This window comes from Tauraco erythrolophus, chromosome 7, assembly GCF_009769465.1.
Source record: "Tauraco erythrolophus isolate bTauEry1 chromosome 7, bTauEry1.pri, whole genome shotgun sequence".
In the NCBI taxonomy this organism is placed as follows: Eukaryota; Metazoa; Chordata; class Aves; order Musophagiformes; family Musophagidae; genus Tauraco; species Tauraco erythrolophus.
In genome coordinates this window covers 1,203,845-1,220,672 of record NC_141471.1, presented here as the reverse complement: position 1 = coordinate 1,220,672, position 16,828 = coordinate 1,203,845, and the positions used below count along the sequence as shown (strand labels likewise).

The 16,828-nt window shown below is 47.8% G+C and overlaps 1 protein-coding gene across 1 annotated transcript in view; it reads left to right on the top strand.

The window, feature by feature from the left end:
* Window positions 1-16,828, top strand: part of PTH1R (parathyroid hormone 1 receptor) — a 127,561-nt gene that overhangs the window by 56,364 nt on the left and 54,369 nt on the right. The window contains exon 2 of the mRNA XM_086614751.1: window positions 10,324-10,429. Coding sequence (XP_086470877.1) covers window positions 10,324-10,429 — 106 coding nt within the window. The remainder of the gene's footprint in view (window positions 1-10,323; window positions 10,430-16,828) is intronic.

Sequence of the window (16,828 nt, the reverse complement as noted above, 5' to 3'; positions counted from 1 at the left end):
TATTTTTCTTATTATGGCAGTCATGGGAGAACTGTGCTGAGACCCAGCCTCCGTTATATGCAGGCAGAGAGGATGGATTTATGATTGAGGGTAGGAGCATGTCCTTCTCCTTACTGGGCCGCAAGAAACAGGAAGGAGAGCTCCTCAAAAGTGTGTAGACACCTCCTAGACATGATAGATCTGGGTCTGCGGGTAGGACGAAGAGCAGGGACCAGCCAGCCTGGTGAGGGCAGCCGAGGGAAGGGCTGAGACAGCCCTGAAGACAGCATGAGGTTATTCATCTTTCCATAGCTGCAGTGCAGGGTCCCCGAGCCCGGCTAGATGGAGCAGAGACGTCCCGCTGTTCTGGAGCAGGCGGTGGTTTGGGTGATGTGGTGAAGGGATTAAGGCAAAACCACTGACTTCATTTACCCTCTGGGAGGCTGGGAAAAGCAGGTAGAAAGCAGAGTAGCTCGTGCACTGACCGCTTGGTCCTTCCCCAGCTTGTGGCTGGAGTCTCATTTCATCAGGATCCGACCAGTTATTCCTTCCCCTTCACATCACCTCCCTTTCCCCCACCCTCTTCTTCATCCAGGTGCCTCTTGGGTCTCCCCCTCCTTTCATCTTTCTGTCTTCACACCCTCTTGATTTGGTTGTCCCGTTCCAGTGTTTATAAGCTCCGTCTTTAAAAGGAATAAGACACCTCACGAGGATGATTCCCATCCTCTGAAGTGCAGCATCAGTATGGGTGATATTTGGCAGGGGGGGAAGAGAGAGAGATGGATGCTTGTCCGTCATGGGACACAGCAGAGCTCCGGGGTAAGAACAGGAATCCTTGCTAGGCTCATGGCTGGTCCCACGGTAGGTGGATAAGTTTGATGCTTATTTTCCCCCAGACGTGGACTTTGCTGCTGTCGTACCCCACCGTTTGCACGCACTGAGCAAAGCATCTGCAGCCGGTCGAGGAGAAGAGACATCGGGCCCACTGCAGCAGCCCACGTGAGCTGCAGACCCAGCAGAGGAGGGGTCTTCAAATCTGCTTTCTCCTGCCTGTACATGGCCTATCCACAAGCCCAGGGGCTTCTGCTATGCAATGACCTTCCTCCCCCCACCCTCTTCGCCACTCCGGTGTCCTGAGCGGACCAGAGCTCCGTAGCTTTTGCGATCAGCTGCTTGGCAGCGGATCGTGCCTCCGCTGCTTTCACTACTGTAGCCCTGTCTGGGCCAACTGGCACTTTGGCTTTATTTATTTTTAAATTTTTCCAACATTAACCTGAAAGGAAATAGGTTTCAAACCACATTTCCCCCCCCCCCCCCGAAGTTGGAAATAATGACTATTCAGTTAAATTAAATCCCTCAGGGCAGAAAACGTACCATTCCCTGCTCTCCCCTCAGTTACCTCCTCTTTGCAACAAATTAGCCCCAATGGATTTTGTCGTTGTTGGTTTTGTATGTTTTTTATAACATGCAGGCAGACAGAGGGTAAGAAGCACGGAGGTAGCAGGAAATTAAGAGAATTAGAATTATAAAATGATTTGGTTTGGAAGGGACCTCAAAGATCATCCAGTTGCAACCCCCCCTGCCATGGGCAGGGACACCCTCCACTACACCAGGTTGCCCAAAGCCCCATCCAACCTGGCCTGGAACACTGCCAGGGATGGGGCAGCCACAGCTTCTCTGGGCAACCTGTGCCAGTGCCTCACCACCCTCAGTGTAAAAAATTTCTTCCTCAGATCCCATCGAAATCTCCCCTCTTTCAGCTTAAAGCCATTTCCCCTTGTCCTGTCACTATACACCCTTGCCAAAATTAGATTATTTGGACAGTGGGCAAATCCAGCATTGCCCAAATTAGATGAGAACACCATTTAATCCGTATTTACCCTGCTCTGTCTCTCCATGATGGAGATACTGTAAGCCATCACCAAAATATGACATACCAGATCCTCATAGTCCAAGCACAAGCCCAGAGCCCCTTTTAGTGGATGAGGGATGTGTTTTACCCAAAGCACTGGCTTCCAGAGTCAAGTAGTGGGTCACAATCTCCTTCAGAACCCAACAAGGAGTTTTTCTTGCCAGGGTGCACGTGCTGCTAATAACTGCAAAAAGCCAGCGTGCAAATCCAGCAAATTGCAAGCATACCCATATTTCTTGTGTGAAATACAGCCAGACACGAGCCACGGTTAATCACCAGTTGAGTTGCAGCCTGGCAGATCCAACTTTGCTGTAGGACTGGCAGCAGAGCCAGGAACAGAGATTGCACAAGGTATGTTTTGTCCATACAAATCCTTGGTCCTTCCACACTTGCCAGGGTTCATCTGGACCTGAGTAAACCGACAGGACCCAGTGGCCAGGAGATACAGGGTTTGTACAAACACTCGCTTGTAGAAGTGTAGGGAAACAGAGAAGACAAACTAGATATCTAAAGGCAATCACAAAGTAATCGAGACAATCCATCCTCTCTAACCTAAAAGAAAGTAATTCCAGTTATAAAAACACAGGGGCCAAGTTCTCAATTCTAAACCATCTCATAGAATCCCAGAATGGTTTGGGTTGGAAGGAGCCTTAAAGATCATCCAGTTCCAACCCCCCTGCCATGGCCAGGGAGACCTTTCACTACACCAGGTTGCTCAAAGCCTCATCCAACCTGGCCTTGAACAGGTCCAGGGATGGGGCAGCCACAGCTTCTCTTGACATGCTGTTCCAGTGCTTTACCACCCTCAGGGTGAAGAGTTTCTCCCTTAGATCTAATCTAAATCTCCCCTCTTTCAATTTAAATCCATTACCCCTAGACCTATCACTCCATGCCCTTCCAAAAAGTCCCTCTCCGGCTTTCTCGTAGGCCCTCTTTAGGTACTGGAAGGCTGCTAGAAGATCTTTTGGAAGCCTTCTCTTCTCCAGGCCGAACAGCTCCAACTCTCAGCCTTTCTTCATAGGAGAGGTTCTCCAGTCCTTGGATCATCTTCGTGGCCTCCTCTGGAACCCCTCCAACAGGTCCATGTCCTTCTGATGTTGGGGCCCCAGAACTGAATGCAACACTGCAGGGGGGGTCTCATGAGAACAGAGCAGATGGGCACAATCTCCTCCCTCAAAGTGCTGGCCACACTGCTTTGGACGCAGCCCAGAATACGGTTGCCCATGTTGCCAGTCCACTACTGACCAACCTCATGCAATGCCTATTGTTCTGAAACACCTCCACCTTGCCACCTTTTCCTGCTTCTGAGCAATTCCCCATCACCACGAGCTCCTGACTGGCCCAGGTTTGGCTCAGCTCATGGTGAAGGCTACATCAGCTCCTGCCAAAGGCAACTGAATCCCTAATCTGTGGCATTATTTAGTTGTCACCCTTGTCTGCATGCCAGGCATCAATGCTGCATGGTCTTCAGCCCAGCCTGATGCTTTGATAGAGGTATGCTCACCTGTGGCAGCCACAGGTCTGATATCAGATTAGACTTGGTTAGCTTAATCTCCTAATTCTAACAACTATCTTGACCCTTACAGAGTTTAGCAGAGGGGTTGCTCCATCAGCAAGGCTGGAATGAAGCTCTAATTTCATATCCTTCCCGCTCATGCCCTCAGCTCAATTGCAGTCTCTGTTGCAGAAGAAGGACTTGGTTTATGACCTTGTATTGCTCGGTTTGGTGTTTGTTAGACCCTTAACCCAGCTCACCTAAGGCACTGTTAAAGGAAAAACCTTAGAAAAGTTTTGTCACACTCCCCCAAGCTGGCTAACTCTTGGTTCCTGTGTCCCCATCTCACCCCAGTCCATCTGATTCACTCTTTACAGTAACACAGCACCATGGTCACCAAAATCAGGAGGGCTGGTTTGGGGTGCAACCTGCATGGCCAGTTCCACCTGTGCCCCACCCTGTTCCCGCACCCTTGGGACCCACCTCCGTTTTTCCTCCTTATTACTGGTAGATGCTTTCATTTTCACATTTACCTACTTCTCTTCTTCTTCTTACCTTCTTCTTCACTCCCCATGGCCACCCCCCTGCAACTTGCACCCCCTTTCTGCTTCACATCAGCCATCACCTGGTCTACTGCTGTCCAAGCTGGTGATCACCAGCAGTCCCTTGCCTTGGGCCCATCGAGCGGCTGTGATGCTCTCAACCCCGACCAAGGAATCTGCTTGCCTTCAGCTATTTTTTTGAGCTGCTGCCAGAGAAGTTTCACAAAAAGGACAGTGTTATTTCTGAAAATGAGTCCCATAAACAAGGATGAATATGACCTCCCCGTTGAGATTTGGGGTTTACTTTAGTGGCTGGGAGATCAGCCAATGAAATGGAAATACCAGAAAACATTATCATAATTACCCCATGGCCTCCTCCAGGGGCAAGGGAACCAGGGAAAAAAAAGAAAAGCTGAACCAAAACTGATTTAGCAGCATTGTCATCTCACCCTTCCCTGCTTGGCCTGCCTCCTGCTCTGCTTTTCTGATTTCTCTGAACAAGGGGCAGGAAAAAAAAAAAAAAAATCAAAACCCACATTTTCCTATATCTTTTCCCCACAAGTAACATTTTTTTTCTGGCCAAAAAAAAGCCAACAAAACATGCTGAGAAGTGATAAACGTTGAGAAAGCGTAGCAGATGGGTTTTGATTGCTAAACTGGGGAGAGGTGGGGGTTCCAGTTGCACCTTGTGGGGAACAGCAGGGGCGATGGGCAGAGCTGTCCCCCTGCACCTGCCTGCGTGGTGCCCGGCCCCTCTGCCATCCCTGGAGCTGGCACGAATTCGATGCCAAGTCAGCTCCGTGCAGGAATTTCTGCTGAAGCAAGTCAGGGAGAGCTGATGGAAAAAAGGGATTTGCTGTCAGCTCTTCTGCAGTGATTAACTTCTGCAGGGGCGCAGTGACCTCATACTTCCAAACAGTTGGATTTGGGAGATGTACCTGTCTGTGATGCTGTTTCTGACTTCCCTCAAATGCTTCTTTCACCCCCAGAGCTCCTAAACTCTGCAGATCTTCTCAGTGCTGCCAACGTGACTGATTACTGCAGTCTCCAGCTTCCTGAAGAAAAATAAAAAAGAGGGAGGAAAAAAAAAAACCCACAGCTGATCTGATTTATTTTAGGTAGTGGCTTGAGGATGGAATGAATTTCAGCTGAGCTGTGTATCTAAATACTCAGTGACTGTATGGGGCACTCTGGGTGGATAACTTTGGTAAATCCCATCCTGGATGTCCCAGTTGGCCAGCAAGGCAGGTATTGTGTTGGCAAGCATGGATGATGTTTGTTCCCTTCTGTTGGCTGTTGAGTGTTTGCAGAATGAGAGGTGGTGGGCTCATAGCAGAGGTTCTTGGTAAAAGATAAGTGAAATGTTGAATATGCAAATCTTGGTGAGTTGTGGCTGCAGTGCTCGTTTGGATGAAGCTCTTCTAGCACCTTGGACCTGCTTTGTTGTGGTCCTGAACAGCCAGGACAGAGAATGCACAAAGTAGATTGTGCCAAGCACATCAAACCAATCCCTACCCTGAATGTACATGGGTGTTCATGGATGCTCGGTGTGGCACAAGGTTTCTGTGGCCTTGGGAAAAGAGGAGCTGTAGGTATAGATATTCAGTCAATCTTCTGTCCTAACAGACCACCAGGAGCTGCCAGTTCAGGATATTTAGAGAAAAATCTCTTATGGTTTTCACCTTCCAGCTTTTGGTGATCAGCAGTTTAAGACCTTCTTGCATCAGAAGTTTGCATCCAGGCTATAGTGTTTAACAGCTACTGATGTTGTCCTTTATTAATTTGTCTAATCCTCTTTTGAATCCACTGATGTGATGTCCTTACATGCTTTGTCCTTCTGGTTCTCTTAGACCTTATTCTCTTCACCTTATGCCTCTCAAGTCTCAAATTCTGCAAAACTGTGACTAATTAGACCCCTTTTTCTGCACCACTGGGAATTTTACAGACAAATTTTATACCTGTACCTCCAACCCCATCTCTCCTCCAACCCAAGGGATCCAAATCCACTCCAAAGCAGCCGCTGCTTCACCACCAGCAGCTCCCACCTGTTATGAACTCCCACAGCCTGTGCCTCAGCACTTCTGAAAGTGAAGCCACTTATTTTGCTACTTAGGGATATTCAGATTCCAAAAAACTGGCGTAGACAGCTGCTAATGATTTTAGCAAAGTTGTCCCACCAGTATTTTTTGACAGGTGTTGAGATTGTTTGTCAAAGAGAAAGTTTTGCCAAGGCAGATCCAAGCACGTCTAGTATCGTGAGTGCACCAACGCTGGAAAGCAAATGTTCCTGTGGATTTCTGTTAACCTTTGACAGCCAGGATGGAAAGACGAGTAGGTCAAGCACTGTCTTAAGATCTGAAGATCCAGAGCAAGAAGAGGTATTGCACAGTTAAAAATGCTCCAGCAGCTGATAGGCCCAAAGCTGTTCTACGGTTTCCAGCTGTGGGTGTCTACCCTGTGCTGCCTACTGTCCCTTGAACCCAAGGCTGAGCCATTTCAGTGTCTGACCCGGCAGCATACCGCTCAATCCTCTGTCCCTAGAGAGTTGTCAGCCTGGATGACACATTGAAATGTCTCAGCGAGGGGTTCGACGAGGGATGGAGGCAAGGGATGGAAAGTGGGCTTGGGACAGGAGGGGGACAACAAGTTCAGAACCATCAGCCCGGTTTTATTTAGGTGTTTAATGTGAGTTGTTCAGCAGTGAAGGAGCTGCATTGCCAGACTGAATAGTCTTCCTACAAGTCTCTTGAGAATAGGTGACTCCTTCAAGTCACAGGATTGAATGAAAATCTCTGTTCTTATTCGTATATATGTTTACATACATGTTTCTGCCTTCTTATAGAAGCGCAGAATGATAGAATGATTTGGGTTGGAAGGGACCTCAAAGATCATCCAGTTCCAGCCCCTCTGCCATGGGCAGGGACACCCTCCACTGCTTCAGGTTGCTCAAAGCCCCATCCAACCTGGCCTGGAACACTTCCAGGGATGGGGCAGCCACAGCTTCTCTGGGCAACCTGGTCCAGTGTCTCACCACCCTCAATGTAAAAAATTTCTCCCTTATATCTAATCAAAATCTCCCCTTTTTCAGTTTAAATCCATTTCCCTTTGTCCTACCACTACAAGCCCTTGGAAAAAGTCCCTCTCCAGCTTTCTTATTCATATTGTGTTTTTCATATTCTCATTCTTATTCATATATGTGTTTACATACATGTTTCAGCCTCCTTGACCAAGGAGAAACGTGTGTCCTACATAGACATCCTAAGCATATCTCTCGATATTTATACCAGTTTGGGGCAAGGGAGAGAACAGGGAGATTATTTTTTTTTTAAGGTGTATGGCAACTTTTTGGAAATCTAAGACTGGTAACCAGGGCTTGGGAAAGCTGAAAACTCAAGTTGAGTTCAGAGCTCTGCCCTAGCAGTTCTGCCCAGCTCTGGGCACAGCACTCGGTGTCCAGATCTCCTTTTCTGGGAAGTAAAATTTATTTTATGTGCCTGGCCTGGAGATTATAGGTCCCTCTGGCTGGGAGCTGCCCTGCTCTTGGAGCACGGCCAAAGGAGCCCGAGGACTAAGTGTGCAAGGGATGAATCATTTTGAAATGCTTGAGGTCAGATTCTGCTCTATAAATCCAGACTAACTCTTCCAGCTTTGGTGGAATCACTCAGGGTTTGTGCAGATATAAATGACAGCAGGATTTGACCCAGAAGTTTCATGTTTCCAAGGAAAGAGTCGAAATGTGGGATGTTGCCTTAAGTGTGGACAGGCCAAACATCTGGAAAGGAATGGCTTTGTTTTGCATTAACGTTAACGCAGTTTTGAAACCACGTCGTTTTTAGCGTGGATTTTTTCCAAGGACGTGAAAAACTAACTTCTGTTTTACTCAGAATTCCCTTATCAGATCTAGCTACCCATCTGTGTGTCCGTTACCACACCAGCTGCTCAAACACCCACCGTTCTTCTCCGTAGGAGCACACTGGGAGATTTAATACGAGTTTACTTCTAAGCTGGATTTCATTAACCCTCATTATGTCATTTGTAGTAAGTCTCGCTCGAGAACTAATTGGCCTTCAGCTGGTTTATCTTATTTGTTTTCCAAAGTGAATTAACTTAAAATAAGTGAAGGAACCTTAGCTCTGAATAGCAGTGGTTTTGGGGAGTACAACAAAATGTCCTAACCTCCCTTCAGTCTGTGCTTCAGAGGGACTGAGATCATAGAATCACAGAATGGTTTGGGTTGGAAGGGACCTCAAAGATCACCTAGTTCCAACCCCCCTGCTGTGGGCAGGGACACCCTCCACTACACCAGGTTGCTCAAAGCCTCATCCAACCTGGCCTGGAACACTTCCAGGGATGGGGCATCTATGGCCATCTCCATAGGCAGGCGCTGCAACCTGTCTATAGATTTCCTTCTCATCTGCACATCACTTCTGGCTTCACAAGGTTTTGTATTCTTTCCTTTGTCTGCCTGTAGTATGCACTGAGGTTTAGGTCTGCTCCATCCATCAGGATGTGAAATGCTACCCTGGGTTTTGCATTACAGATTTACAGCAGCCAGTCATAGGAACCAAAGCCCCATCCAACCTGGCCTTGAACACTTCCAGGGATGGGGCAGCCACAGCTTCTCTGGGCAACCTGTGCCAGTGCCTCACCACCCTCAGAGGGAAGAATTTCTCCCTCAGATCCCATCGAAATCTCCCCTCTTTCAGTTTAAAGCCATCACCCCGTGTCCTGTCACTACACACCCTTGTCCAAAGCCCCTCTCCAGCTTTCCTGTAGCCCCTTTAGGCACTGGAAGGTGCTGGAAGGTCTCCCTGGAGCCTTCTCTTCTCCAGGCTGAACAGCCCCAACTCTCAGCCTGTCTCCAGAGCAGAGATGCTCCAGCCCTCAGATCATCTTTGTGGCCTCCTCTGGACCTCAGTCCCACCAGTACAGTCAATATCAATTAAACAAACAAAAAAAACCCAAACAACTTTTTAAAAAAATGTTGCTTTATATAAACTGTACTGCAGCCCTTCTTGCTTACATTAGGTTTTTATGCGTGAGTGCGAAGTTCTGTGCAAATCCAGAGAGAGGCAACATCTGCTCTCATGGTCTGATTAATCGAGACAGACAAATATTAGGGAAACGGGCAATGAGAAGAGCAGTGATTTATCCCAACTCACTACATCACTTAACTCTTTCAGGCTGCTGCCTTACAAATATCCTTCATTAAGGAGCCCTATGAGGTGTTGTACATGGCTCTGCTGTGTGCTTTGAACCAGCTTTGGGGTGGTCTTGTGGATGAGGATGACTCCCAGTCCTGAGCTCCCAGAGACTCTTCTGCTATGACTGGCAGAGTACCAAGGACGGACCCAAACCTCCAAGGTTTCACAAGGGTGGTCAGATCCTGCATGCATCAAACAGGGAGGCTTCACAGGAGATGGACATAGTCCACACCTTTCTTCATTCCCTTCTATGCTGCAAATCATAAAGCACCTAAAAGATACAATTTGCATCACCCTCTGGAGACCTTACAGGAGGAGAAACATAATCTTCCCAGGATGATGCTCACAGACTCTTTTCCCTGAGCCTTCAGTCTTTGGGGGGCAGAGGCTGTCAGCTCGTACCCTCTGCAGATGTTCTTGGGCTTAGCTAGGACGTTGATGGAACCTCATGCCATGTGGCCAAGGGCCTGTATGCAGAGGTGGAAACAGCACTTCATTGATGATACTTCAATATCTTCATTGATTATACTTCATTGATTATACTTCATTGATTATACTTCATTGATTATACTTGACAGCACTTCAAGGCCAGGTTGGACGAGGCCCTGAGCAACCTGATCTAGTTGGAGATATCCCTGTTCCTTGCAGGGCGGTTGGACTAGATGACCTTTGAAGGTCCCTTCCAGCCCTAACCATTCTATGATTCTATGATGGCAGGTTGTGATTCCTAAAAGGAGAGGAATCCTTGGTACTTTTAACTCCTTGTACTATTTTTTTAAGAGGAAGATGCCAGGAAACACAGCATTGCTTTGCCTTTCCCTGAGTATTATATTTGCCTATGCTTTTATGTCCCAAAGGGATCGGTTTTTAAAAATGCTACTTCAATATTATTTACTAGCCTCATCCCTGCAAGCTGGGGCATGGCACCCCAGAAATTGCTGCCTTCATGTGTGTGCACGTGAGCGATGTGAGCAATTGCAGTACGCAGATGATTTCACGTGGCATCTTGCAAGAGGTGTTGCTTGGGACACTAGTGGCTGAGCAAACTGAGATAGGCAGGGCAAGGCTGGTGGAGGAAACTGCTGATGCAAAGGAGACTTTGCACTCAGATCATCTGCGTTATCTAGGAAGTTTGTGTCCTGCTGCTCTTCCCATGCTGAGGTTTAACCTCATTTCTCCCCATCACTGCAGGTGGATGCTGATGATGTCATCACCAAAGAGGAGCAGATCTTCCTACTGCTAAAAGCCAAGGCTAAGTGTGAACGTCACCTGAAAGCCAAGGTGCCCAAGGTGCATGGTGAGTGTTCCCACAGCAACCCGGACTGCATGGCTGGTGCTGGGCCCCTCTCTGCTCAACCCACCCCTTGCCCTCAGCCCCATACGCAGAGCTCAGATCGTGTTATGGAGGCAGCTGAAGAAGGCCCAATAGATCGTTTTTTCAGGTTAGGCTATGGGGAAGATCTTGCAGCACGAGGTGTTGGAAAGCAAAGTTGTCACAGCCACCTTCTCCTGCTCTAGAACACCAGGCATCAAGGGGTCAGGAGGCTGCAAAAGTCATGGTCGTGGGCTTACAGTGTCACTACACCCAAAGCCCAGGCAATGCACAGGAGATAGCATCAACAGGCAAAGCATGGGAGATAGCATCAACCAGCAGTTCTCCCAAGATCTTCTGCAGCAAGACAAGAGTGGTATGGGAAACAAAGCATTCATCCAACACCCTTTCTCTGTTTCTCTCTGACATCCTCTCTATATATTCTCCTCAAATGGGCCCAAGCTCAGCTAAACCTCTTTCTTCCACTTCCTTTCTATTTTGGGCTGCAAAATCACTACCAGATGTAGGGCTGGAGGGAGAAGGAAGGGAGAAAGCTCTCTCATGTGGGTAGCAAAGTAATCATCCCCCATTGGTTTCTTTCATTAACTTCACATGTGTTGATTATTGGCACTGGGGCTATGTGCTGAGGCACCCTGCACCCACCCAGCTAGTCCTGGGTGGGTGTCCTGTCCCATCTCCCTCTGTTCCCTGAGAGAAGAGGACAAGCCAGAACACTTCCCACCTTCACCGTTGCATCTCAGAGATCACTCTTCCCACAGCCAGCACTGTGGCAGTACCTGGAGAAATCATCAGCAGAGAGAAAGGTCCCCAAAGCCAGCTGTGATTTGAGTACAGTTGCCTGCCCACCTGGTGTCCCTCTCCTGTTGGAAATGACAGCAAGGGGCCATAAAAGCCCAGCTTTCATTTCATTCCAGGCCTCCAGCTCTACACCAGCCAAAACCTCAAGCCACATCCTCTGTTGCTTCTTTGTCCTGTTCACCCAATGCCCAATTAACACCTCATTAAAAAACCTATGTGCAAAGGCATTTCCTACTGTTGTACTGTAGACCACCTGCCTACCTTGGGAGCTGGTGATATCAACCAGCTGGTCTTGCTCTCACACCCTGTTTTCTAACTCTTCTCTATGAGACTGTCAGTATTTAGTGTAGATCTCTCTCCTCAATTGTCAGCAGCAGCGTTGGTAAGGCTGGGGAGATGCGTATGACTGACAAGCAGATTTTGGGCTCTTTACTGTTGTCAATTTGGTGGAGCAAAGGAATCAGATCACAGGGCTTTGCAAACATATCCTTGGACCTGTTTTGAGACCTGGTTCTGCCACTGAGACCAGCATTATCTCTCCCATTGACTGGAATGGAAAGCAATCTAACACATTGTCATTTAGATATCTCATGGACCTACATCTTGGCTTTGGAAAAAGATATTCTGAGCTGCTCAGGCAATAAAAGTCAGGCTCACTGCTCCATCCTCTACAGCAAATCTCTGTTCAATCCCAGATGCCACAGCCAAGAGATTATCTTGATGTCAATGCTCACAGCAGTATAGTCAAGGCTTTAAAGACTCAAGGCAATCATTAGCAATAGATAGTTAGATCAAATTAATGTGCAAGAGGTCTACTAGGCAGAGCAGAAGGCAGAATGAATTCTGATCTCACCTTCCCCAAGGTTTGAAAGAACCTCCGGTGGCAGCACCTCCGTCACACCCCAGAAATTCACTCTAGCACTTCACAAACAAGTTGCCAGAGCATCTCTGAGATGGTCTAAAGAGTCGATGGTGGCGCACAGAGGATTTTGCAATTCGGAAAAGATCTTCCCACTTGGCAGAAGAGCTGCCATCCACAGGTTTTTAGACCACAGATGCCCTTGGACACATGAAATGATAATGTTACAGGGTCTTTGCAAACAGACTAACTCGATCTCCATTTTGCCTTGTGCCTGCTCCTTCACGCTCCAGAAGTTGAAGGAGATGGATAGTTTTAGACCTTCTTGTGGGGTGAGGGCTGACAGAACAAAAGGCTGTAATCTGCACTGTGTTAGCTTTAATGCAATTAATTGCTTGGCCAAGGCTCAGAAGCTTAGTGTCTGCAGAAAGGCTTCAGAGCCCAGGGTGAAAAGCAGTTAGGTCCAGTCCTTTCCTCCTTTGATGATATGGAAACTGGGGCCTGGTTTCTGTTTGTGCTAATCACTCAAAGATGTATGGGGCTGTGCCCTTCTCAGTCAGATGGAGGACCTCATCCCATTGCCTCTTCCCTCGCTACAGACCCAAAAGAAAAAGTCTTGGAAGGGCAATATGGTCTTTACAATGAAGCTGCACCAACTTCCACTTGCAGACAATATTTATGGAGCAAAGTGGTTGTGACTTGGAAAAATATAAATCCTGGGTGGCCATCCCAAGCCTTCAGGCAGTCTTGTGTGATATCACTCAGTATTTCTGAGGAGCACCCACTTGAATGGTAGGAGGGCTCTTCTAACTGCCATGGAGGACTTGGGTTTTGTTACCACCCTGCCACCTCTACCTGTCTTGTCTTTGGGTTTTTAGTGGTTTAGGACAGAGTTGTCCCTCACAATGCACTTGTATTTTGGCTCTGCAAGACCTGGCAGGCAGGGAGCTGTGTCTGAGTCCATTTGACTCTCTGATAATAATGGCTTCACATAGCATTGCTGGAGCACCTCTCCTATGAAGACAGGCTGAGAGAGTTGGAGTTGTTCAGCCTGGAGAAGAGAAGGCTCTGGGGACACCTTCTAGCAGCCTGCCAGTACCTGAAGGGGCTGCAAGAAAGCTGGAGAGGGGCTTTTAACAAGAGCATGTAGTGACAGGACACGGGGCGATGGCTTTAAACTGAAAGAGGGGAGACTTAGATGAGGTAGTAGGAAGAAATTCTTCCCTCTGAGAGTGGTGAAACACTGGCACAGGTTGCCTAGAGAAGCTGTGGATGTCCCACCCCTGGAAGTGTTCAAGGCCAGGTTGGATGAGGCTTTGAGCAACCTGATCTAAAGGAAGGTGTCCCTGCCCGTGACAGGGGAGTTGGAACTAGATGATCTTGAAGGTCCCTTCCAACCCCAACCATTCTGTGATGCACCACTATGTCTATACCAGAGTCTACCTACTGGCAATTCAGACTGATGGTCTCCACATCAGACGCACAAAGGACCTTGCCTCTTTGCAAGATCTTCCACATGGCAGCCAGCCATGTTCCTTCCTGTCTTGACACCTCTCAGTGCTCCTGAAAGCAAGGCTAGTGACTCAGCCCCTGCCCCTGGCTTTTGTTTTTCTTTTCAGCAGTGTGACGGGTAGGTCCCACTCCAAAGGCTGCTTCTGCCAAAGCAGAACAGACTGATTTTACACGAGAGGTGGGGCAAGCTCCACTGAGAAGCATGTTTGCAGATCAGTGGGAGCAGTGCAGGATAAAAGGGAACACGTATAGTCTAGCCCCTTTAAAATATTTTTAAAAGCCAAACAAAAAAACCCCAAACCGAAATAAATACCCCAACAACAATGAAAGTGACCACAAAAAGAAACAAATCAACCCAGGTTCAAGGTATGTAATGAAGGAGGCAACATACACTCCTGGTTCAATCTACCTGTGTTTAAATTTAGCTTCTGGAAGTCTTCTAAATGGGAGAAGTCATCCCATGTGGTCAATAAATGGCCATGAGAATCATGCATTAGACCTTGGAAAGTTTGCAGAATCTGTCCTGTCTGTCTGTAATAAAGCAGAGCTACTCCATGACCTCCTGGAGGACTTCAAGGTCAATCAGTCTGCCTTGCAGAAGTGGGTAGGGGGTATGGTTTCACCTGATGGAAGCGACAATGGCACAGTGAACTTCAGCTGAAGAAGTCACCCATAAAGCAAAAGTCATGGTCATTTGGTCTGTTATGAATTTGAGGCAAGGTGGTCATATAGTGTTGGTGATAATCTTGTGTGGGAGAGCTGGATTACTGATGACCTTGAACATCTGAGCTCCTTCTAGACAGAGAAGAACATCTTTTAGGGTAGCACCTGCCTCCCACCTGTCTCCAGCTGTTGATCACAGATTAAACTGAGGATTGCTGGTTTAGATGGATCACTGAACACTTTTGCTGCGGTATGACATGGCTACTCATGATGATGGTGTGAATCCTAGCACTGAGATAGCTTTCCTGAACGTGTGGTAGGTTCTCCATCTTCAGAGGTCTTCAAGAACTTGCTAGACAAAGCCATGACTGACCTGACCTCATGCTGGTTTTGAAGGCTGAAGGTTAGACAGGAGATGTTCAGAGATCCCTTCCAACAAGAATTTCTATGATTAATCCTGCCCAGGGGATTTAGGATCACAAGCCAGCAGCATTCAGGCTCCTTGGGGGGATTGCTTCCTCCCTGTAGACTTCAAGGCTCGGTTATCAAAGACTGGTGAGGGCCTAGCTGTGATGCAGCAGGTACAGAGCTGGACAAGGAGAGGAGGAAAGGTCTGGGTAATTCATCTGTCTTTTACATTGGAAAAGAAGAGGAGCTTTGCATGTTGCCTCTCTTTCAGCAATTTTGGGGATATCATAAGGAAAGCACATTGGACAGTCATCAAAGAGTGAGACTTCTTCAGCCTTTCTTACATAGAGGAAAAAGATTCACATTCAGCTCTGCTTGAAGGAATCTAAATCCATATTTTTATTTCCCAGAAGCTGCTTTACTGCCTAGTGTGTCAAAGGTGAAAAGGGAGATTGGAATCTCTTCTTTTAGCTCTGCTTCTTCTCTGTGTCTGAAGGAACCAACAGCACTGGTGCAAGAGCTGGATCTCAGCTCCCCAACCTCATGATCTGCTTGTAGAGCCAGTATCATTCTGAGACCATTATAGCAACCTTCAGCATGGAGCATCTCTCGCTGCTGGACACCCTTGCAGACAGCCCAGTGGTGTAGGATGTTTGGGAAAGGAGAAAGTTCCCACTTAAAAGACTTGGCCCGAGTCAACAAGGAGCCACTTTGGATTTGAGAGTCTCGTCTCTCCAGGGAAACTCAACCACAGAGGTCATAGGAAAAGAGGCCTTTGACCTCGTGGTTGTTTCAGAGCTGCTTTGCACTGCCTACTTACACAAGCTCTGTGACAAGTAAAGTTTGCTATGCAGCGGGAGGTCCGGCTTTCACGTCTCTGCTCTCAGCTTTTGTCCTGCACCCCTCAACTTCCAATGTTGTAGCTTGTGGATGGAGTCAGAAGAGGACCTTGAGAGACGCATCCACTGCTATGGGCACGCAGGGGTACTTCCTTCTCATGGCTCTCTAAGCCATGAGAAATAGGGGTGTACACTTCTGTAGACAGCCTCTGCTTCTCCAAGGAGCCTTCTGAGGACCTCTTCCTGCAAACCTGGTCTCACCAACACTTCGAATTCATACTTGGATTTGAACCAGACTGAATGAAGCACTGTTTTTCTGCCAACTCAGAGGTAGTTAGATGGAAGGTGTGAGGAGGCAGCAGTAAGGTCCCTTCTCTCAGACAAGGGGAAGATGGAGTCCCATGGGCTCCTAACTGCACGTCATGTCTTAAACTGGTCCTACAGGGTTTCGCTATGGCAAAGGGAAGGGGTGATTTCAGCATAAGCCTATATCCCTGATAAGACAGCTTGGCTAACAGGGCCAGGCAGAACTCAAGTTATGATGACAGAGGTGCTGAGGACCTGTGTGCGTAGAGAGAGGCCAGTTTTCTTATCACCAAAAGCACGGCTTCATTTGCTATTTCACATTCCACTTGGCATGCAAGTACGGGCAAGGCCAATGGCACAACGGAGTGACCTGAGAAAGAGCCTTTTTGGAAAAGGTTTGGTTTTCACCTGGATCAGCTTCTGGATCTGTTTCATCATGCCGCCACATAAACAAGAGGGCCATCATGGGGAAAGGAGCAGTGCCAGGAAAGAAAGTTGTTGGTGTAAGCAGTACGGCACTGGGTGTCATCTGCTGAACCTCTGAGGTTCTAAAAACCCAAGCTGACTTAACCCAAGTTGACTTACCCCCCGTTCCCTTCTCTCCCTGCTCCCATGCAGCCCCACTTCACATCAAGGGGTGTATGAATCCACTCCATGCTGTCAGATCTTGTCCTGCCATCACCCTTGACCCATGCCTATCCTCGTTCATCAGAAGTTGCCAGATACCTCCTGGCCGAGGGCTGCTTGGATCCTGCCTCTGCCTGGGTGTGATTGCAGCCCCGTGTTACGATTTGCTCCACTCCGTAATAGCCAATGATCTGTGTCTTCAGAAGCAGTGGAAGAATTTGGGACTCCTTGATTATTTTTTTTTTTATTTAATATTTTTTTAGATAGAAAGAAATATCACGTTAGCTGGCATGAAAGTTTGGTAGGGCTGCTGTCCTCATTCTTGGGAGCTGACGCAGAGGGATATTCAAC